This window comes from Cervus canadensis, chromosome 33, assembly GCF_019320065.1.
Source record: "Cervus canadensis isolate Bull #8, Minnesota chromosome 33, ASM1932006v1, whole genome shotgun sequence".
In the NCBI taxonomy this organism is placed as follows: Eukaryota; Metazoa; Chordata; class Mammalia; order Artiodactyla; family Cervidae; genus Cervus; species Cervus canadensis.
The window spans coordinates 31,219,415-31,242,000 of record NC_057418.1 but is presented as its reverse complement, the minus strand read 5'-3'; the positions used below and the strand labels follow the sequence as shown (position 1 = coordinate 31,242,000).

The following is a 22,586-nucleotide window of genomic DNA, read 5'->3' as shown; positions in this document are numbered from 1 at the left end:
GGTGGGAAGGATTCTAGGCAGAGGGCAGCCTGGCTGGGCACCTGTGAGACGGACCACGTCAGCTGATGCAAAGGTTTATGTAAGAGATGGGGCTGGAAAGGAAGCCTTGGACGACTTTGATGCCAGGCCCAATACTCACCCAGGACGAGTGCAGGGCTGGGGGTGCGTGAGGGAAGTGGGTAGAATCAGAGGCATTGTCAAGCGGGAAGGTAGAGGCGTCCATGTGGACCGTCTTGGGAATGGGTTCAAAGAAGCTCAGTTGCTTCTTTCCCACACAAAGCAGATATTCTGGCGCTTCATTAAGAAAAACGGGTGCAGAAAGAATAAAGCAGTTAAAACAGAAAGAAAATGGGGAGGGGAAGAAGGTAAAGGTAGAAGAGAAAAAAGAATATCTACCATGGTGCTGCATTCTTTCAAAATGGTGCCAGGTTGAATTGAAAGTAAGTTCTGAGCTCCTCCATTCATCCAAAGTTGTCTGTAAAACTTCGCTTTACACAAAGGAAATAGAGTGGTGTTTAAATTCCTTTAAACAAAGGGCTAGAGCAGTGTTTTCTGTTTCTCTTCTGCAGGGCATTCCAGTATCACAGTAAAGAGCAACAATGTGTCATAATGGCTGAAAACAGCAAGACCTCCCCCGTCTTTAGGATGAGGGATGTCATTCTATATGAGAAGAGAAGTATGTACAATGTTTTTTTCCTCCTTCTTCTGTCTTTCTCTTTCTTCTTGTCCTTCCCCTCTCCCTTCCCTCCCCACCAGCCCAGTTACTATCTGTAATTTATCAGACCAGAAAATGGAGGAGCTATGGTGCATTGAAAATGAACTTGGAGTCAGAAGATTTGGCCACTAACCCACAATGCCAACCTGAATATATTATATCACCTTTTAGGTTTCCTTCCTCTTGATTTCAAAACGCAGGGATTGGATTTACAAAATCACTTCTGCCTCTAGGACCCTGAAAATAAGATACTAAATAATACCTTATTTAAAGATATTAAAATATTAAGATATTTTAATTTATTCTAAGATATTAAGATTTAAATATTAAGATATTTAAATATCTTATTTAAAGATATTAAATAACAAAGATATTTTCTTCTTATTTTTAAGAAGAAAAGAGAGAGTACACAAGTTCCTTATAATCTTGGTTTTTTTGTTCTGCGGGGACCACCATCTGTGGTCTGAAGCCTGGAGCAGTAGCAAAACTGAGGTGTTTTCAATCTGCAGTAACATTAAAATAGAGACAGTATCCTTCATTTTACTCTTACATGTTCTACTTTTCTTTCTGTCATGGCCTATATTTCCCATAGTCTCTAAAATGGTGCAGAAATTTGAAAATGTGCAGAAGTTGCAGCTCATTTTTGAGAGTTTCCTTAAAAACTCTGGATCCTTCATTGTTTAGGACCACGGATGGCCTAGATTCCTGCAGAAATTGTGTGGCTTTTTGGACATGCACAAGTTCATTAAGTCTGTACGAAGATTCAAGTGACTTACGATGCTTTTGCAGCTACTTCCCATTCTCTGTTGTTGGAGAGGTGTCAGGACTATTTTGATAGCGGTTTTGCTCTCCAAATATTCTGCATCACAAGTGTTGAAGACAACAAGAAACATCCTATTTCACGTATTCTTGACAACCGCTTGCACGTTCTCTCGAGTTTTCCCACCAAACTCTTAAGATTTTGAGAGGTGTTTTTTAGGTCAGGATTATATCTACATGGTGGTTCATCTTAGCTTTAAATAGCTGTGCACCTGTTAACCTCACTCCGGGTCCACTGTTGAGCTCTAACTCTTGAGTCTAAAGTGCAGATTAAATCTGAAGTTTATCTGTGGACGTTATTAGTTCTTGCAGTTAGTGAGTAAAGGAAGAGATATATGGGCTTACCCAGTCTATCAGACATTTAAAAAATGCTGGTGGGATTCTCTGTGCAAACGCTACCATTTAAGCATGTCCTCTGTAAACGGTTAACCAGAAGGATCAAGGGGGTGACCGCTAGGCTTCGTTTGGCTAGTTGAAGAGTTGCCTGTTTTCAGGGTGACGGAAAGGAGCCAAAGGTTATACAAACTGTGGCGGGTACAGACAAACAAAAGAGAGGGAAAGAGTCAAAAGTCAGTCATTTTGGGGTGTTTGTTTCTTTACTGTGGAATATCGACCCGCTGCAAAATCACCTGCCAGGGTGCTTCTGGGAACAGTCAGTGTCAGATCAGTTTCACCCCCACTGGCCACCAGGGCCATTGCCGCCACTTGGGTCTAAAGCCGCCCTCATCACCGCAGCGGCTGGTCCAGAACAGCCCTGCTTCGAAGCCTCAGTGCTCTTAGAAGAAAGTCCAAATACTCACCAGTTGCTACTGGGCGCTGTGTTACTCAGCCTACCTCGCGTGCTGGGCTGATGTCTATGCCTCCTGCAGGCGGGGCACAGGCTTTTTCATCCTGACCCTCCTCTGTTCTTCCGGCTCCTCATCACCCAAGTTGCAGCTCGCGGGTCCCCTTCCCTGACCCCTGGCCTCCGGAATACCTTGCTTACCTTTTTGATAAGCGTAACATATCGACTGTCATCATATATCTCAATGAAGATATATCTGTAATCTTTAAACAGAGTGTTGGATTTAAAGCAGCAGTTACTATAGGTGTGTTAGAAGTATTCTACCCAGATAATTGATCAATTAATTTAAAGCATTGACATGTAGACACTGTGTGCTAAGTTGCCTCTGCCATGTCCGACTCCTTGCTATCCTATGGACTGTAGCCCACCAGACTCCTCTGTCCATGGAATTTTCAGGCAAGGATATTGGAATGGGTTGCCATTTCCTATTCCAGGGAATCTTCCCGACTCAGGGATTAAACCTGCATCTCTTATGTCTCCTGCATTGTCAGGCAGGTTCTTCACTACTAACGCCACCTGCAAAGCCCAAGATCACAGAACCGGGCTCCCTGTGTAATAGAGCAGCTTCCCACTATTTATTTTACACATAAAACACCATCATGTGCAAAATAGATTGCTCATGGAAAGCTGAGGGAGCTCAGTGCTCTGCGATGACCCAGAGGGATGGGATGGGGGGTGGGGTGGGAGGGAGACTCAAGAGGGAGGATTATATATATATATGTATGTATAAACATACTTAGGGCTGATTCACATTGTTGAATGGTAGAAACTAACCCAGCATTGTAAAATAAGTATCCTCTATTAAAAAATATTAAGTGGGGAATCATAATGGATGATACAAACATACTTTAAATCTTTTATATTTTCTTTGAAAACACGAGCTTATGCTGGTACCTTTGGACATAAAACAGAGGTGTTTTTTCTTTGAATCCGGGGACCACCAACAGAAGTTATCTAGAGCATTTCTTGTATAAACCATACTCATGAATTATCTACCATAATCTGTCCTTCTCTTTGAAGTTGAGCAAGTCTAGAGACACCCATTAATCAATCTGACTGTAAAATTCCTTTATATTTTCATGCTTCCCCTCCCCTCAGACTCATATCAACAACAGGAAGGGACTGCTCTCAGTGGGTTTGGTAACAATTTGTTTTGACTGCCTCCTGTGGCCTGGGGGATCTTAGTTCCTCGACCAGGGAAGGAACCTGTGTCCCCTGCAGTGGGAGCACAGAGTCTTCACCACTGGACCACCAGGGAAGCCCCTTGAAAACAATTTAAAAAACTACCCTACTCTTTCAACTACTTGAAACCATTTATCTTAGTTTATTTAAAAAAAAACCCTCCCTCCCCTCCCCCATTCATTTCTCAGTTTAGATCATCTGTAATCAAATAGAGCTGTATCAAAAGTTTTGGAAATAAAAACAACTGACTCTTGGTAAGCGTATAACCCAACTGGTAGGAACAGAGCAGGTCAGCACTCCCGAAGGTGGCCTGCCAGCCACAGACGCCCATCCTGCCGCATGTGGGCCGTAGGGGGACCCCTGGCAGTGTGTTTTAAAGGCAGGATGGGGCCCACTGGGTAACCAGCAAGTTGTTTAAATGGAGGCTGGTTGAGAGCATCTTCTGTAAATGCTGAGGGTAGACCACAACTGCATTACCCCATTTGGTTCTTTTTTCACACTTAAAATACCACCGTGAACCTAGAAATGGCTTGCATCTTTTTCAGCCTCTGCAGGTCTGCCCATTCCACGAAGAAGCCCTCACCCCTTCCCATCCACTCCCTCACGATGCTATTTATTTTCTCTGTTACACATGTTGCCATGAGGTTGTCTATTTCACAATCCGTGTCCTTGAATACCTTCTGTACCTGGCGCCTCAGACTCCACTGGGATGTAAGCGCCACTCGGGCAGGACCTGTGCGGTTCCTACTCCAAGCGTCCCCAGCACCCCCTGCACGCAGCATCTGCCTGGCACGCGGAAGGGCAGGAGCTCTGGATAAAGGAGTCAGCGCCCCACCCTTAACTACAATTCTTTGTTGTTGTTGTTTGGTTGCTTTAGTCATGTCTGACTCTTTTGCGGCCCCATGGATTGCACCCCACCAGGCTCCTCTGTTCATGGAATTGTCCAGGCAAGAACACTGGAGTGGGTTGCTATTTCTTTCTCTGGGGATCCTCCTGACCCAGGGACTGAGCCCACATCTCCTGCACTGGGAGGCAGATTCTTTACCACTGACCCAGCAGGGAAGCCTGCGGTAACGCTCACACAGACTGCCTTTTTAGATAGCGGGTAACCGTGTCCTCTCTTACAACATGATCAAGCAGTGCAACGCTTCCTCGTGATTTCTTGTCGTTGTTGTGAAAGGGTTTGACCACTGTTTGGGCTTCCTTGCAGTCTACATGTTGGAGTGCAAGACCGGAAACGGGAAGACCTACAGAGGGACCAAAGCCAAAACGAAAACTGGTGTCACCTGTCAAAAATGGAGCGCCACTTCCCCACACGTACCCAAGTAAGACTGCTCTTTTGTCTCCGTGTTCACCTCTTGTACTCAGAACGACTCCATTACTTCCTGCTCAAACCAGAACATGTGACTAGCAAGTATGGGGAGAATCTTACTGATGCTGGTGCAGATCTGTTCAATAATTGGTGGCATAAAAGCAGAAAACGGCTGCTTTCCATTCATTCTTGTGTATATGCTTTTTGGGGGGAAGATTTAAAACAATAAAAAAAGAACAATAAATTCTAGAACATGAATTCTAGGCTGAGACGGAGAAAAGACAAAAGATGATGATGTTTACAATTGAATCAGTCTAAATCAAACATTTGTTCACATCAATACTGCGGAAAACAGATTATCTTGCAACTTGCCTATTATCTATTTTAATGTCATTCTTTATACTTTGCCCAATGTGGTATTAGGTGATATTTAATTCTCATGAACAATGCTTATCAAGTGGGAATTTAGTGTCTATGATCCTTCTCACTCTCAAACAAATCATCTTTAGCCATCCTTATGAGTTGGGCTTCCCTGGTGGCTCAGTGGTAAAGAATCCGCCTGCCAATTCAGGAGACAAGGGTTCGATCCCAGGGTCAAGAAGATCCCCTGGAGAAAGAAATGGCAACCCATTCCATTATTCTTGTCTGAAAAATCCCATGAACAGAAGAACCTGGTGGGCTACAGTCCATGGGGTCGCAAAGAGTCGGGCACAGCTGAGAGACTTAGCAACAACAAAGAGATGAAGTCTCATATTCCCAGCACATTAAGGCTTATTGAGATGAAAAGAACAAACCAAATGGCCAAGTCATAGAATGGCAAGGATCTGAGAGAGAATCTTGGTCATCTATACCCCAGCCAATGAGGAAACTGAAGTCCCAAGAGCACTAAATCTACCAAAAACAGGTACACAGGAGAACCAGAAGCAAAATCTGCCATTTTAGATTTGAAGTCTTAGGTTTTTAACGCAATTTCTTATTGCAACACAGCAGCTTATCCCTGAAAATGAGCTTCACTCCGTCCTCCCACTCTCCCATTAATTCTAGACGCACCTCAGAGGGGACGTGGAGTTTGGCATCAGACAGATCTGACTTTAAACTCTTGAGATGCTATTTATTAACTGCTCAAGCATAGGTGAGATTTGATCTGTTTCACATGGCTGTGCCTCAGTTTTCTGATCTGGGAAGTGGGAATAATAACACCTTCCTGATAGGGATTTTTATTGACTACATTAGAGAATGTATAGAGAGATGCCTCATGCAGAGTTCACACAGACAAAATGGTCTTAACATCTATTATTTTTACAGAGAGAAGGGCAACTGACAAAAGCAGGTGTTTGGCATGTCTCATGAATTTGGCAGGCTTTGAGGGCTTTATATTTCTACTGTGCATAAGATGCTTTGACTCTACTTCTAAGACTTGGCTGTTCACACAATAATAACAGTGATATTAACTACTCTACTGAACAGGCTATCAATAGAGACACTGACAACTGGGTACAAATGCTATTGCACACAGCTGAAATGTAGTTGGATTTTCAGTTCAGTTCAGTCACTCAGTCATGTCTGACTCTTTGGGACCCCATGGACCGCAGCACGCCAGGCCTCCCTGTCCATCACCAACTCCTGGAGTCCACCCAAACCCATGTCCATTGAGTAGGTGATGCCATCCAACCATCTCATCCTCTGTTGTCCCCTTCTCCTCCTGCCCTCAATTGTTCCCAGCATCAGGGTCTTTTCAAATGAGTCAGCTCTTCGCATCAAGTGGCCAAAGTATTGGAGTTTCAGCTTTAGCATCAGTCCTTCCAATGAACACCCAGGACTGATTTCCTTTAGTATGGACTGGTTGGATCTCCTTGCAGTCCAAGGGACTCTCAGGAGTCTTCTCCAACACCATAGTTCAAAAGCATCAATTCTTCGGTGCTCAGCTTTCTTTATAGTCTAACTCTCACATCCATACATGACTACTGGAAAAACCATAGCCTTGACTAGACAGACCTTTGTTGACAAAGTAATGCCTCTGTTTTTTAATATGCTATCTAGGTTGGTCATAACTTTCCTTCCAAGGAGTAAGCGTCTTTTAATTTCATGGCTGTAGTCACCATCTGCAGTGATTTTGGAACCCAAAACAATAAAGTCAGCCACTGTTTCCACTGTTTCCTCATCTACTTGCCATGAAGTGATGGGACCAGATGCCATGATCTTAGTTTTCTGAATGTTGAGCTTTAAGCCAACATTTTCACTCTCCTCTTTCACTTTCATCAAGAGGCTCTTTAGCTCTTCTTCACTTTCTTCCATAAGGGTGGTGTCATCTGCATATCTGAGGTTATTGATATTTCTCCTGGCAATCTTGATTCCAGCTTGTGCTTCATCCAGCCCAGCATTTCCCGTGATGTACTCTACATATAAGTTAAATAAGCAGGGTGACAATATACAGCCTTGACGTACTCCTTTTCCTGTTTGGAACCAGTCTGTTTTTCCATGTCCAGTTCTAACTGTTGCTTCCTGACCGGCATACAGATTTCTCAAGAGGCAGGTCAGGTGGTCTGGTATTCCCATCTCTTTCAGAATTTTCCACAGTTTACTGTGATCCACACAGTCAAAGGCTTTGGCATAGTCAATAAAGCAGAAATAGATGTTTTTCTGGAACTCTCTTGCTTTTTCGATGATCCAATGAATGTTGGCAATTTGATCTCTGGTTCCTCTGCCTTTTCTAAAACTAGCTTGAACATCTGGAAGCTCACGGTTCACGTATTGCTGAAGAACTGGCTTGGAGAATTTTAAGCATTACTTTATTAGGGTGTGAGATTAGTGCAATTGTGCGGTAGTCTGAGCATTCTTTGGCATTGCTTTTTTTTTGGGATTGGAATGAAAACTGACCTTTTCCAGTCCTGTGGCCACTGCTGAGTTTTCCATATTTGTTGGCATATTGAGTGAAACACTTTCACAGCATCATCTTTCAGGATTTGAAATAGCTCAACTGGAATTCCATCACCTCCACTAGCTTTGTTTGTAGAGATGCTTCCTAAGGCCCACTTGACTTCTCATTCCAGGATGTCTGGCTCTAGGTGAATGATCACACCATCATGATTATCTGGGTCGTAAAGATCTTTTCTGTACAGTTCTTCTGTGTATTCTTGCCACCTCTTCTTAATATCTTCTGCTTCTGTTAGGTCCCTACCATTTCTGTCTTTTATTGAGCCCATCTTTGCATGAAATGTTCCCTTGGTATCTCTAATTTTCTTGAAGAGATCTCTAGTCTTTCCCATTCTGTTGTTTTCCTCTATTTCTTTGCATTGATTGCTGAGGAAGGCTTTCTTATCTGTCCTTGCTATTCTTTGGAACTCTGCATTCAAATGGGAATATCTTTCTTTTTCTCCTTTGCTTTTCACTTCCCTTAAGTATGAATAGTATGAGTAGTTGAATGACACAATCTCAAACCACAGTTGGGAAAGAGAAGGGGTCTTATCCTACCCTGCTGATAACACACTGATTTTTAAAATATAGTCAAAGTGATTCTTTTCCATCCTCTGCAGCTTTTCGCCTGAAAAATTTCCTCTAGCGGGACTGGAGGAGAACTATTGCAGGAATCCAGACAATGATGACAAAGGGCCCTGGTGTTACACCACAGATCCAGACAAGAGATTTGACTACTGCGACATTCCCGAATGTGAAGGTCAGGGATGGCTCTAGGAAAAGTTTTCCTATTCTGCCCGTTATGTGTGGAGCAATTTGCTGTAAATTGATTATCTATGGGGATATTAATAATAATTACTGCTGTGTTTGACATCATCAAGTAATATATGACCTCTGGGAAAAGACAAAAATTTTGCACAATTTCCATTATGGATCTAAATTATCTTTATTAACATGTGGTTCAACAGGGACAAATATAAAATTAGATGTAAACTCTAGATGCAAACTTCTTATGCTTAAAGCTCTGACACAGTTTAAGCCAGAAACATATTTGCATTTCAGCTGTTAACATAAAACCACAAAATCAATACAATTCAAATACAGATTAATTTAACATGGTAGACTTTGTCATGTTGTTGGAACCAAGCAATGAAACAGTTTTAAGTCAGCAATCTATTGTTTCAATGGAACAATCAATTTAAGAGCATGTTTCAAAAGTCAATGTTAAAAGAATGTAAAATATCCTATGGGAAAATGTTCTCTACTTCATATTTCCTGCCACATTTATTGATGCAACAGGGCAGTGAATGAAGGTGGGATTTGCATAACCACGTGGATTGAGTATGTACTGGGTGATGGCTCAGTTTCCCATCACTTCCTCTATTCCAACCATGGGCATTCTTTATTTATTTGTACACTGTGTTATGAGGGCATTTGGCCCTTTACTGACATGAGAGTATCCTTTTTATATCTGGTCTGCTTCCATTTTCCTTATTGCCACATAAAAATTAAAGTCTTATATTCTTCTGCCATATCACATTATATTAAGAATTGCAAAGTTCCCATTTTACAGGGATGCAAGAAAGAAAAACAACCAGCATGCTTCTCAATAACAATAAAAAGAGAAGCATTGTCCCTTTAGGTGAATATTGTTCCTCTCTCGAGGTCACGAACACAAGCAAAAACCCTGGCACTAAAATCCTGAGAGGCTGCCGGCTTCTTTGGCAGTTACCCAGACAATCAGAGAGAGCTTCCCGGTGGCTCGGTGGGAAAGAATCTGCCTGCCAATGCAGGAGACACAGGAGATGCGGGTTCCATCCCTGGGTTGGGAAGATCCCCTGGAGGAGGAAATGGCAACCCACTCCAGTATTCTCGCCTGGAAAATTCCACGGACTGAGGAGCCTGGCAGGCTGCAGTCTACGAGGTCACAAAGAGTGGGACATGACTGAGCAAGCATGCATTCAATCAGAATAATTCCATAGGAATTTTTTGGAAGAGAGACCACAAATATTAAAAAATTCTAGTAGAGAATTTACAGACTCCTGAGATTATATGCAATCTCTCCCCACAACCACCAGGGACCAATACATGTAGCCAACCTTGAAGACAAAGTATTATGGAGTTGCTGGGTTTGGTCAAGACTGTAATAGTCAAGAAGGTATTGACCATATCTGCTAATTCTACCATTTGAAAAAGAGAATGACATTTTAGATTGTATTAGAAAATTAAGCCTTTATGGCCAATTTTGTTGCTAGGTGATTGTTGGAAAATTATCAACGAACAAGTGGCAAAGGTATTTGAGACATTTCTAGTGAGAGTCTAGTCTTTACCCTTTTTTGCTTCATTCATTTCTATTTCTTTCTTCCTTTCTTTCCATTCTTCCCAGTTGAATGTATGCATTGCAGTGGAGAAAACTATGAGGGCAAGATTGCCAAGACCAAGTCAGGACGTGACTGCCAGCCTTGGGACTCTCAGCTCCCACATGCCCATGGATATATTCCTTCCAAGTAAGTCTCACTGGCAGTGAAACTGGATGTTTAAGCCTCTGCAATGCTATGGGTAATTTAATATTATTTAGGTATTTTAGCATTCTTCAAAAAGTGAACACACCTGATGTTTCTTAATTTCAAAGTTTGCATTTCCCTACGTGACCGCAAAAGAAGTATACATTCTTTTTTTAAAATTTTTTTAATTGAAGGATAAGTGTTTTACAGAATTTTGCTGTTTTCTGTCAAACCTCAACATGAATCAGCCATAGGTATACATATATCCCCTCCCTTAGAAGTATGCATTCTTACTAGTCAAAATGTGGTCCATGGAAGAGTGCTGTCACCTGAGCATTTGTTAGAAATGCAGAATCTCATCCCCATTGAGTCTGGATTTGCACTGTAACCAGATTCCTGGCTAATTTGTAGGTTAAATGTAAGAAATATAGATATACACATCTATAAACATACAATATACACACCTCGTCTGTGTATTTTCCAAATAGTCCCCTCTTGTTTGTATTCCTTTCTTTTTTCTTCATGCTGATGAGATTCAGGGCTTCCTACCCTGTGATCTGTGGGTGGGCTTTATGAATCCCTCAATATTTTACATGGGTTTATATCAGTGTGTTTTTATGGGAGGGAGGATTCCTAACTTTCACTAGCTACTCAAAGGGTATCATTAATCTGTAATGGAAATAGAAGTCCCTGATATAGAAAGCAATGGTGAATTGTAGGGGACAATTTTCTGCATCTCCTATTTCACATTAATTGTACTTAAAACACCTCCTTCTCTGTAGCTGCTTCTGGTCATTCTCTTCATTCTGTGACTATAGGATTATAATGGGGCTTGTAAAAACTTGTAGGAAAAGAGACTAAGTCAGAGATTTCAGTGTGGAAAGCAGCTTCCCTTGCATTTCTGTACCTCCTGCTTCAAATAGCTCTGTTAAATCACCACTGTTGTAGTTTTCTTTTCCCTACTGCACTCCAAAGAAGAAACACAGTGAAAGCCTCCAGCCTCAGAATTGGTTAAATTTATTTCCCAGAAACTGGAAGAAGAAGATTGTCTGAGCCACTACCGGTTGCTCTGTCCATCCTGACAAAGCATTTACAGTCTCAGGAAGGGACGTGAAATGAGCCTAGAGGGACCCGAGGCATGGTGTTCATCCCACAGGCTCCATCACTCGGTCCCTGCTGGCATGGGGTGGGGTGCTCCCTGGCATACACACAGGAACATAGCTTATCTGTCCCCGTTTCTACAAGTTTAAAGGTTAGCAGGATCAGAACTGGGTAGACTAGAAGGACCATTCCTTTAACCTATGAAGACATCAACCTCCAGGCTGAACTGTTTACTAAATAGCTATCTCTAGCCAGTAAGTACTTTGTGGTTTAATAATTGCTATCATTTGCAGCTGAATCATTGAAGTTGGCTGACATAAAGTTTTCCAGATGGCCCAAATGATAAAGTTGATCCTGTTCCATGATTGTGGCACATGTAGACTGTTAGAATATCAATCCTTGGAACACTGAGCTAATCTTTCTTTTGAGATGGTCATCACATTGAAGATAGCCTTCATCCGGTCACCTCCTTGAGTGCCTGACTGTGCCTAGCACACAGCAAGTGCTCAATATTTGCTCGTTTGAAATGATTCTCACCTGTGAATGTGAATGTTCAGTGCTGTCAAAGTCCTTCTCGCACCTTCAGATTTCCAAGCAAGAATCTGAAGATGAATTACTGCCGTAATCCTGATGGGGAGCCCCGCCCCTGGTGTTTCACCACTGACCCCCAAAAGCGCTGGGAATTCTGTGACATCCCGAGATGTAGTAAGTATGGTTCTGACCCAGTCCTCAGGGACCTTCACCTCTTCTCTCAGAATCAAGAGCGCTGTGCCTGGAAAGAGCCCCACAAGTCCTATGGGATGTGATTATTCTTTTAAAGCAGTTTATAGGTTACTGTAGTAATTGATCAGAGCATCTATTTTTTATGTTTTTTTGGGGGGGATGGGGGAGGGGTCCTCTTTTGCCTCTTTTGAGTACAGATAAATGAAGGCTTTTGGGAGTGATCTCTGGTACCCTCCCGTTCTCTAGTGCTAAAGGCAAATCAGATCCACACCTTCTGGTATCTGGATTTCATTATTAACCAGTGAAGTGAAGGCACTCAGCCGTGTCCGACTCTGGATGGTAGCCTACCAGGCTCCTCCATCCATGGGATTTTCCAGGCACGTGTACTGGAGTAGGCTGCCATTTCCTTCTCCAGGGGATCTTCCCAAACCAGGGGTTGAACCCGGGTCTCCTGCATTGCAGACAGACGCTTTACCGAGTTCTTTCTAACTGTAAGCAAAGTGGCGTCTCAGGATGTACAGTTTTTCTGTATGGCCAACTTGGGAGGCAGCGGCAGGAGAAGAGAGGTCTGGGGAAAAAGATGAAACAGCAGACCTAGAGGGAATGACTTGGAAAAAGCCTTTTTATCATATTTTCCTTTTATAAGGATTTGAAGCCAGGCACTGAACAAGGACTGTTGAGACTGTTAAATGGACTCAGTGGGTCCTGAGGTCTGGCCTCCTGTTCTTCACTCAGACGGTCACGCTAAAGTGATTAAAGTGACTCAGTACTCTCCTTAGGAACATCGGTGTCTCTTTCTGTCTTCTTTTTCCCTTGAGGCTTTCTTTTTTAAAATTGACGTATCATTGATTTACAACATTGTGTCCGTTTCAGGGGTATAGCAAAGCAATTCGGTTATACATATGTATGCATATATCTGTATTCTCTTCCCCCCGATTCTTCTCCTTTATACTTTATTACATGATATTGAATATACTTCCATGTGCTATATAGTAAATCCTCGTTTATCTGTTTTACATATGACAGTGTGTCTTAAGAATTTCTTGATTTCTCACTGCACACCCTTTTCCTTTGAGACACTATTTTCTTTCTTCCCATGGACTCTCTATCTTGTTTGTCTTTGTGGAATACTGGGAGTCAGTCAGTTATGTGTCCTTAAAGAATAATTTATTCTTCAGAAAGGAAGTTGGTTTACTGGCACACGTGCAGATCTGGGGTCGGATACGACACATGTTGAGTCTCACTGTGTGTGTTGAACTGAGAATGCAGAAAAAAGAGAATACAGAAAGGAGCATTTACTCCAAGGGTCTTGTCCTTGGAGGGGTTTTTCATAAGCTGCTGCTGCTGCTAGGTCGCTACAGTTGTGTCTGACTCTGTGCGACCCCATAGACGGCAGCCCACCAGGTTCCCCCGCCCCTAGGATTCTCCAGGCAAGAACACTGGAGTGGGTTGCCATTTCCTTCTCCAATGCAGGAAAGTGAAAAGTGAAAGTGAAGTCGTTCAGTCGTGTCCGACTCTTTGCGACCCCATGGACCGCAGCCTACCAGGCTCCTCCGTCCATGCGATTTTCCAGGCGAGAGTACTGGAGTGGGGTGCCCTTGCCTTCTCTGTTTTCATAAGAGGGTCTCGTAAACATTGATTTTACCAGATCAGCTTCTTCTGAAAAATGATAAGCAACATTCAAATGCGGGATTCTGGAAGGATGAGAGGAAAAGAGGAAGGACACTCCCTGCATCCACCTCCTGTAACTTCCATCTGCGCCTCCTTTCCGTAGAAGCACTCACTGTAATGTATCTTCCCCTTTTAAGCCACACCCCCGCCCTCCTCTGGGCCAACGTATCAGTGTCTGAAGGGAAGCGGCGCAAACTATCGAGGCACAGTGGCCGTCACCGTATCTGGGTACACGTGTCAGCGCTGGAGCGAGCAGGCACCCCACAAACACAACAGGACCCCAGAAAACTTTCCCTGCAAGTAAGTCCGCTCTGGTTTCATTTCCTTGTCAAGGAAAGGAATGAAACATTCCATCCTTGTCATGGGATGGACTGCAAGATCCCACTGATGTGCCTTGGTTTTAGTGACAATAGGAACCTCGGCTTAAAGCTTTTGGGAATGAAAACTGGTCAAGTCACCTGCAAGGGAAGTGACATTTAGCCACTGGTTTTCCTAGAAAACTGGTTCACAAGTGTGGTTTCCCGGGCCTCCAGCATCAGTATCATCAGGAAATTTGTTAGAAATGCAAATTCTTGGAGATCCTCTTGCCCATCTACTAAATCAGTGACCTCGGAGTGGGTTTCAGCAAGGTTTTGTATGAAATGTACAGTAAGGTTTGAGAACACAAATTCGAGGGCTATGATATGTGCTTTCGGAGGCAAGAACAGGGTAGAAAACACCCATTGTGTTTCCAGCATATAGCACAGAGCCTGATGCATAATAGCAAAAGATCTATTCTGCTTCATGATATACAGTCAAGGAATACATTTCAATCATTCACCCAAGAGGAGCATCCGTGCCATGACTCTATGGATTCCCGCTCAGCATAAGTTTCCACCCATTATTCAGTTGGTATGCTGCTGCTGCTGCTAAGTCGCTTCAGTCATGTCCGACTCTGTGCGACCCCACAGACGGCAGCCCACCAGGCTCCCCGTCCCTGGGATTCTCCAGGCAGGCACACTGGATTGGGTTGCCATTTCCTTCTCCAACGCATGAAAGTGAAAAGTGAAAGTGAAGTCGCTCAGTCGTGTCCGACTCTTAGCGACCCCATGGACTGCAGCCTACCAGGCTCCTCCGTCCATGGGATTCTCCAGGCAAGCGTACTGGAGTGGGGTGCCATTGCCTTCTCCGTCAGTTGGTATAGTTCTAGAGAATTAGCTGGGCACACCGCCAGTATCACCATTAAGAAGTATGTGTGCACTTTGTTATTTCTTTAGCCTTTTGGAAAGCCAAACTCATAGTCCCTTTCTTTTCCAGAAACTTGGAGGAAAACTACTGTCGTAACCCTGATGGGGAAACAGCCCCCTGGTGCTATACAACCAACAGCGAAGTGAGGTGGGAATACTGCACCATCCCATCCTGCGAGTCCTCTCCGTTATCCACGGAACATTTGGACGTGCCAGGTGAGAAGGGCCACGGGAGCTTGCTGAGGGTGCCATTGCTCCATATTTTTGTATTCCAGAAGCATTGCAGTAGCTTTGGAAATGGTTTCATTGTGCTGTGGTCAGAGAACATGCCTTATGATTTCATTTATTCTATTTTTAAAAAATTTATTTGTAATGGGAGGATAATTGCTTTACGATATTCTGTTGGCTTCTGCCATACAACAACATGAATCACCCATGAGTATACCTGTGTCCCCTCCGTCTGGAACCTCCTCCCCGACTCATCTAGGTCGTCACAGAGTAGTGCCTTGAGCAACCTCTGTTTTATAGCAGCTTCCATTAGCTATGTATTTTACATTCACTTTGAATTTGTGGAGGCTCATTTTATGGTTCGGAATAAAGTCCTCTTGGTGAATGTTTCATGTCCTCTTGAAAAGAATCTGGCTTCTGTTGTTGTGTATGGTTCTACAAACACCGACGAGGTCAAGCTGGTTAGTATTGTTTGGCTTTCCTGAATCCTTGTTAATTTCTATCCTCTTTCTGTTGATTACTGAGAGGTGATCGGTGATGTTAGGTGTGCGTTCATCTATCTCTTTTCAGTCTTGTCTTTGCTTTATATATTCTGGAACTCCTTGTCAGGCACAGACACACTTAGAATTCTTGTCTGCAAAGAAATGACCCCTTTATCATCATGTAATATCTCTCCTTATCTCTAGTAATAGTCCTTGTTCTAAAGGCTACTTTTGCTGATATGAATAGAGCCATTGCAGCTCTATTTTTACTAGACTTTGGATGATGTCTTTTTTTCCTCAGTTTTTTAGTTGAGATGTTTAGACCATTTGCATTTAATGTCATCATTGTTAACACGGTTGGATTTAAATCTATCATCAATTTAGTTATTTCTAATTGTCCTACTTCAATTTTGTTCCTTCTCATCTTTCTCTGCATCTGATTTAATTGAGTATTTTGTATTGCCTTTTATTACCTCTGATTTTACTATTTATTTAATGTTTTCAATATACATCTTTAACTTACATTCTACCTACAAATAATATTATTTTACTTGATGTATAATGTAAGAAACTCACAACATTGCAATATTTACTCTGTCCCAAAATATCATGTTATTGTTCTGAGTTTACATCTATTATTTTATAAATTTCACAATAAATTGATACTATATTTGCCCTGAAGAATCAGTCATGTTTTAAAGAAATTAGAAAGAAAAAAATAAAGTCTTATATTTATTTTTATTTATTTATTTCTACCATTTCTTCTATGCTTCGTTTCTTCTTGTTGGTTCTCCAATTTCCATGTGATGTCATGTTCTTCCTGTAAAAAACTTAACCTCTTCCATTTTTTACAGTACAAGTCTGTTGATGATGAAGTCTTTCAGCGTTTGTATGTCAGGAAGAGTCTTTATACTGCCTTCAGTTTTAAAAAAACAATTTTTGTTAGGTATAGAATTCTGGGTGGACAATTTTTTCCCCTTTTACCACTTTAAAGATGTTACTCTATTGCCTTCTGTTTTGCATAGTTTCTGATGGAAATCTGTATTTCTCTGTATTTAATGTTTCTTTTTTCCTCTGGTTGCCTTTAAGACTTTCTCTCATTTTCAGTTTTCAGCAGTTGATTATGGTGCATCCCAGTGAGTCTATTTGTTTACTTATATATTTATGGTGTTTATCCTACTTGAAGTTCTCTGAGCTTCTTGTGTTTGTGGATTATCGATTTTCATTACTTTTGTAAAATTCTCAGCCATCACTGCTCAAATATTTCTTTTCCCCTGCTCTCTCTCTCTCTCTGTTTTCCTGTTTGGGACTTCATCCACCTGGATGTTAGATCACTTCATGCTGCCTCGTATCACTTGTATGCTTGTTCTATTTCTTTCCCCACTCTTTTTTTTGCTTTGCATGTCAGTTCAAATAATGTTTATCAATCTGTTTCCAAGTTCACTGATTATTTCCTCAGTTCTGGTCAGTCTGTTAATCAGCCCATCAAAGGAATTTTTCATCTCTGATAACATGGTTTTTATTTCTAGTATTTACATTGGATCATTTTATTCTTTTTTAAAAATAGTTTATTACTTTTCTGACATTCTTCATCTCTCCATGCACATTGTTGACCAGTATGGTACTATAAGATCCTTCAACATAGTCACCATAATTACCTTATGATCTCAATCTGATAGTCCCACACCCCTGGCTGGCTCTGAGTCTGGCTCTGCTGACTGTTTCTCTCTCAACAGTGGCTTTTTTTCTTTTCTTGTGTGTGCGTCTTGTAATTTTTAATCAAATGCTTGGACTTACTTGTAGAGAAACAATAGCTATTGAAGCAAATATTATTTACACTTTGAAATGGGCACCCTTCTTTTATCAGTATATGTGGGTAATTGAGTTAATATAATTAGCAGATAAAAGGAATTTAGCTTTTGTTGTTGCTGCTTTTGCCTTAGGTGAACCATAGGTTTCAAATCCCCCCAGTGATGAGGTACAGTCCCCTTGTACTTAGAGTTGGGTCTGGGGTGCTGAAGAGCTTTCTCGGTGTTCCTAATCCCTTCTGAACTTTTAGTAAGCAGTAATGTCTGCACCTCAGAGGTGGGGCTCACTCTGCACTTTTAACCTGGCCCTACTGATAGATACTGTTTCTGGTCACTCTGTGCTAGGCTTTTGGTGGAGGCAGGCGTTCTCCATCTTCCTGGTCTGCTCTCAGCCTTAGACTCCGGGCACCAGATGCTGTGCTATACTTAGTCATTCAGTTGTGTCCGACTCTTTGTGACCCCATGGACTGCAGCCCACCAGGCTCCTCTGTCCATGGGGCTTCTCCAGGCAAGAATACTGGAGTGGGTTGCCATGGCCTCCTCCAGGGGATGTTCCCAACCCAGGGATCAAACCCAGGTCTCCTCGCATTGCAGGCAGATTCTTTACCATCTGAGCACCTGGCATTATTTCTCAATATTCTTTCCCCTTCTTCCCACGGAACTAAACTCTAAGCTGTATCTGTGTTGAGTCCTGGGTCGAAGAATAGGAGACTTCGGCTTTGTGTTGGTGAAGTATCCTGGCACAGTAGAATTTTCTGCCCCTGTTCCAGGGCCCTACCCCTCCCTGAGAAGCAATGGATCTTTGCCTGAGTCCCGGATGTAGGCCCATTTCCCCCAGCAGCTGAAGGCTTTGGCTTTGTACAAGCAAAGAGTCTGGGGAAATGCAGAAGGTTTCCGTGTCTTCCTCACTGGCACCCAGTCACCGCGTGCAGCCTCTACAATGAATGCATCTCTTTCTGGAGACCTGCCCAGTTGTTTTCATGAATACCCGGTGGAGATCCATAAAAGAGAGCTTGCACACAAGTGTAATGTTCAATTATAAGCACCCTGCCCTGCTTATTTTTTCCCCAAGTTTTAAATTAACTATTTACTCAAAATTAAAGTGTTAGAATGTTCTGGATCTATTGTTTTCTTTGCATGTCCATTTGCCTCCCAATATGTAAAAAGAGGATGTTGTTAATTCCCAGAGAGGATATTCTGTTTGTGTAGTAAATTATTTCACATGTTTCTCTGTTCCAGTCATTAGTCACTGGTTTCTTCTCTTTCAATTTCAGTACCACCTGAACAAACTCCTGTGGTCCAGGACTGCTACCATGGTAATGGGCAGAGTTATCGAGGGACATCGTCCACTACTGTCACAGGAAGGAAATGCCAGTCGTGGTCATCGATGACACCACACCGGCATCAGAAGACCCCAGAAAGCTACCCCAACGCGTATGTCTTTGATTTTCAACCAGTAGAGGAGACCCCCCAGCTTCAATTTCTGTTTAAAGGGCTATGCTCTAAACTAATGTCTTAGGACTAAATTTCCTTTGGCTCCAGAGTATGAGATAAAATGTTTCAGGCAGCTTGCTTTTGTGCAAAATTTCTGAAAGAAGAGAAGCTAGAGGCTGGCTCTCTTTCCTGAGTAGTGTTTCAGAAGCAGGGTGGGATAGACAGAGGGGCTGAGGTCCTACTAGTGGGAAGCTCAGAAGCGCAGATGATTGAAGGCTTAGAAACAGGATCACTCCACAGCTCTTGCCTATGGATCAGTGTCATCTTTCAGCTGTGGAGTTTTACCATTTTGTCCTCCAATTCCTGAAGTGTTTTGCGTTTGCCATTGGGTAATAACCCGACCTGTATAGTCATATTGGGTCCTGAGCACTGGTGGTCTCAAAGGAATCTGAATTACCAGAGCATTAAGAGCAAACGCAGGAAGGCAGATTAGAGTCAGAAAGTACACAGATACTGATGTGCAAAATGGACTTCAGTGAACAAATCAGTGGGCATAATAGTGGACAAGATAAGACTGATCAGACCAGTTTTTCTGCAATACATGGCTATAAAAACATGGAAAAATTTCACATGATAGACAACAGGCAGCACAGGACTGCGACTTTTCAGAAAGGAAAATAAATTAGATTGAACTTGCAATGACCCTGGTTTTCTTCCTGGAATTACTTCTGGAAGAAAGTATCTCCTTGGACTGCAGTGCAAGGAAATGGAACCAAGGCAGGCCACAGCAGTCTTGCTGATCTGAGACAGAGACTGGAGCTGGGGCTTAGTGAGGCAGCTTGGATTGAGTGGGCTGGGTAATCTTGAGAAAGGATCTGTGCAGAGAAGGTGCTTCAGAAATACATATGGAGTTCTCCTAAAGTCTTTGGCTGAATGCAAAGCTACACATGCACAGGGAGGGATTCTGCAGTGAACAAAGAACAGGGAACTGTGACATAAATGGGGATTATAGAACACCCAGGGCACTAGGAGATTCTGTTTGCAGAGTTGAGGTTCTTACAAGTCAGAGAGGAGAAACCTCAGGGGACACCTTGACCATTCAGTAAGGAATCCAGAAAAGTCCCAGTTTATCAGTTGTTTTTGCTGTTGAGTCGCTAAGTCGTGTCCAGCTCTTTGCGATCCCAAGGACTGTAGTCCACCAGGTTCCCCTGTCCATTTATCAGTAGGGTTAGTGTATTTCTTGGATAAAGGTTATTCTAAAAACATTTGAGCAAAGATTAAACAGAATCCTAAAAGGATCAAAATTATCTCCAAGTAAATTAACTGCCTGCCAGAAGAAAATGCAAGGGTCCTGAGAGGACAAAAACAAACGATCCCAGTAAGAAGACAACCTAATAAAAATGGGCAAAAGACTTCAACCATTTAAAAGATGTTCCACAGGGAAAGATATGCAAATAATCAATAAGGACCTGAAAAAATGTTCAACATTTTAACCATCACAGAAGCAAGAATTATAGTCACAGAGCTGCTAATGCTGCTCTTCAATCACTCAGTCATGTCCCGCTCTATGTGACCCCGAGGACTGTAGCCCGCCAGGCTCCTCTGTCCGCGGGACTCTCCAGGCAGGAATACTAGAGTGGTTTTCCCATTTCCTTCTGCAGGGGATCTTCCCCACCCAGGGGTGGGACTTGTGTCCCCTGCATTGCAGGCACCTTCTTTTACCACTGAACCACCAGGGAAGCCCCTATAACCGCAGTGAGATACCACCCAACACCCAACGGCAGTGACGGTTACTAAAAAGACAAACAGTAAGAAGTGGTTCTGAGGATAGAGTGGGGACAGCTGTCATACATGGTGTGTTTCCGAGTGTGTGCTGAGTCATGTCCCACTCTTTGGGACCCCATGGACTGTAGCCTGTCCGGCTCCTCTGTTCATGGGATTTCCCAGGCAAGAATACTGGAATGAGTTGCTTTTCCTTCTCCAGGGGATCTTCCCAACCCAGGGATCAAATCCACATTTCTTACAGCTACAAACAGATCTACCAGAAAGTTCTTAGCAGCTTTAGTCCTAAAATAACCCCAGACTGGAAGCCACTTCAGTGGTCACCAATAAGAATATGAATAACTGGTAAGATACTCATACCATGGAATACTATTCAGAAATAAAATGCAACAAGCTACGGATACCCTCAAGTTGCGTGGGTAAAAGCTCAAAAACACTGAGAGAAGGGTATATCCTTGCATGAGCCCATTCATATGAAGCTCTGGAGTAGAACTCAATAGTATTTGCCTCCAGGGGGAGAGCAGCCAAGACTGAGCAGGCACCCAAGGGAGGTTTCTGGGAGGGTGATGGACACGTTCTCTGTCACAGCAGGAGTGTGGGTTATGCAGGTGTGTGTTCATCAAAACTCGTCCACCAAAGTGCCTTTATGGAAAAAAGACAGCAAGAGCCTGTTTCCTGTGATAAGCCTTTCTAACACATCCAGTTGCTTGGAAATCTGCTGACAGGCTTCCTGTGGGCCCGGGCCTGAGACGGTCACTTGTCTATAGTCCCCAAAGGAACAGTGTTGGATTCCCATAGAACGTTGGATGTTCCAAGTGATCTCATGAGTCACAATTTGTGGGTCTGCGTGCCAAAGGGGAGTCCAAGGCTGAGACTTCTGAGAGGCTGGGGCAGAGTCCTTCGGAGGCCCCAGGGGTCCAAGCTGCCTACTGAGCCCCAGGCCCCTCCTCTGCTATTTCTGACTCAGCTCCCGCAGAAGCCCTGGTCTACTCAGACGTCCCCCTTCCTCCTTTTGGCCCCACTCTCCTTTACTCACATCCCTTTCCCTTGGTCCCCGAATGGCTGCAGGTAGACGGGCCCGGCGCCTCTTCCCGCGTGCCCCAGAATGCATCCTCTAGAATCCTCACCCAGCTAGTTTTCCTGGAGGCTGCCACAAGCCTTCTGCACCCCCAACCCACCTGATCTGTCCATGCTATTTACTATTTATATTACTGCCATGAGTTTTTGTTTCTCTGTGAAATACAGTAGGGCTTCCCAAGTGGCTTTGGTGGGAAAGAATCCGCCTGCCATTGCAGGAGACAGGAGTTCGATCCCTAGGTCGGGAAGATCCCTGGAGTAGGAAATGGCACCCCACTCCAGTATTTTTGCCTAGAAAAGTCCATGGACAGAGGAGCCTGGTGGGCTACAGTCCATAGGGCTCCAAAAAGTGGGACTACAATTGAACACACACACACACAATACACCATGAGTAAAAACAGACTAAGAGGGTTGACCTGGGAATATCATCCTCTTGTATGTCTTTTCTGCCTCAGATAAAGTTGTTTTAGTTCCAACTTCCATAGCCCTACTCACACAGAAGAGAAAACCAGACATATAGATGTATTTGCTTGTACACAAAAAAATCTAAAATATGTGCTTTGAAATCTATATTGGTTATCCCTGGGGAATTTATTTAACACTCCCAGGGAAAGGAAAACATTCTGATACTTTTTCTTATAATGTATATATGATCTGTTTTTATGTGCAGCATGTATTACTTTGGATTGTTTAAATAAAAATTATAACCTATGTTAAAAAACTCAGCCAGTTCTTCAGAAATTGAGGACCATCTGTGCCTGTGAC

The 22,586-nt window shown here is 43.0% G+C and overlaps 1 protein-coding gene across 2 annotated transcripts in view; it reads left to right on the top strand.

Annotated features, from left to right (window-relative positions):
- The window catches only part of PLG (plasminogen), a 46,690-nt gene that overhangs the window by 5,928 nt on the left and 18,176 nt on the right, over positions 1-22,586 (top strand). For both annotated transcript variants that reach the window (XM_043457206.1, XM_043457207.1), the window contains exons 3-10: positions 570-676; positions 4,771-4,885; positions 8,406-8,545; positions 10,172-10,292; positions 11,977-12,095; positions 13,922-14,084; positions 15,081-15,226; positions 18,803-18,962. In XM_043457206.1, coding sequence (XP_043313141.1) covers positions 570-676; positions 4,771-4,885; positions 8,406-8,545; positions 10,172-10,292; positions 11,977-12,095; positions 13,922-14,084; positions 15,081-15,226; positions 18,803-18,962 — 1,071 coding nt within the window. The remainder of the gene's footprint in view (positions 1-569; positions 677-4,770; positions 4,886-8,405; positions 8,546-10,171; positions 10,293-11,976; positions 12,096-13,921; positions 14,085-15,080; positions 15,227-18,802; positions 18,963-22,586) is intronic.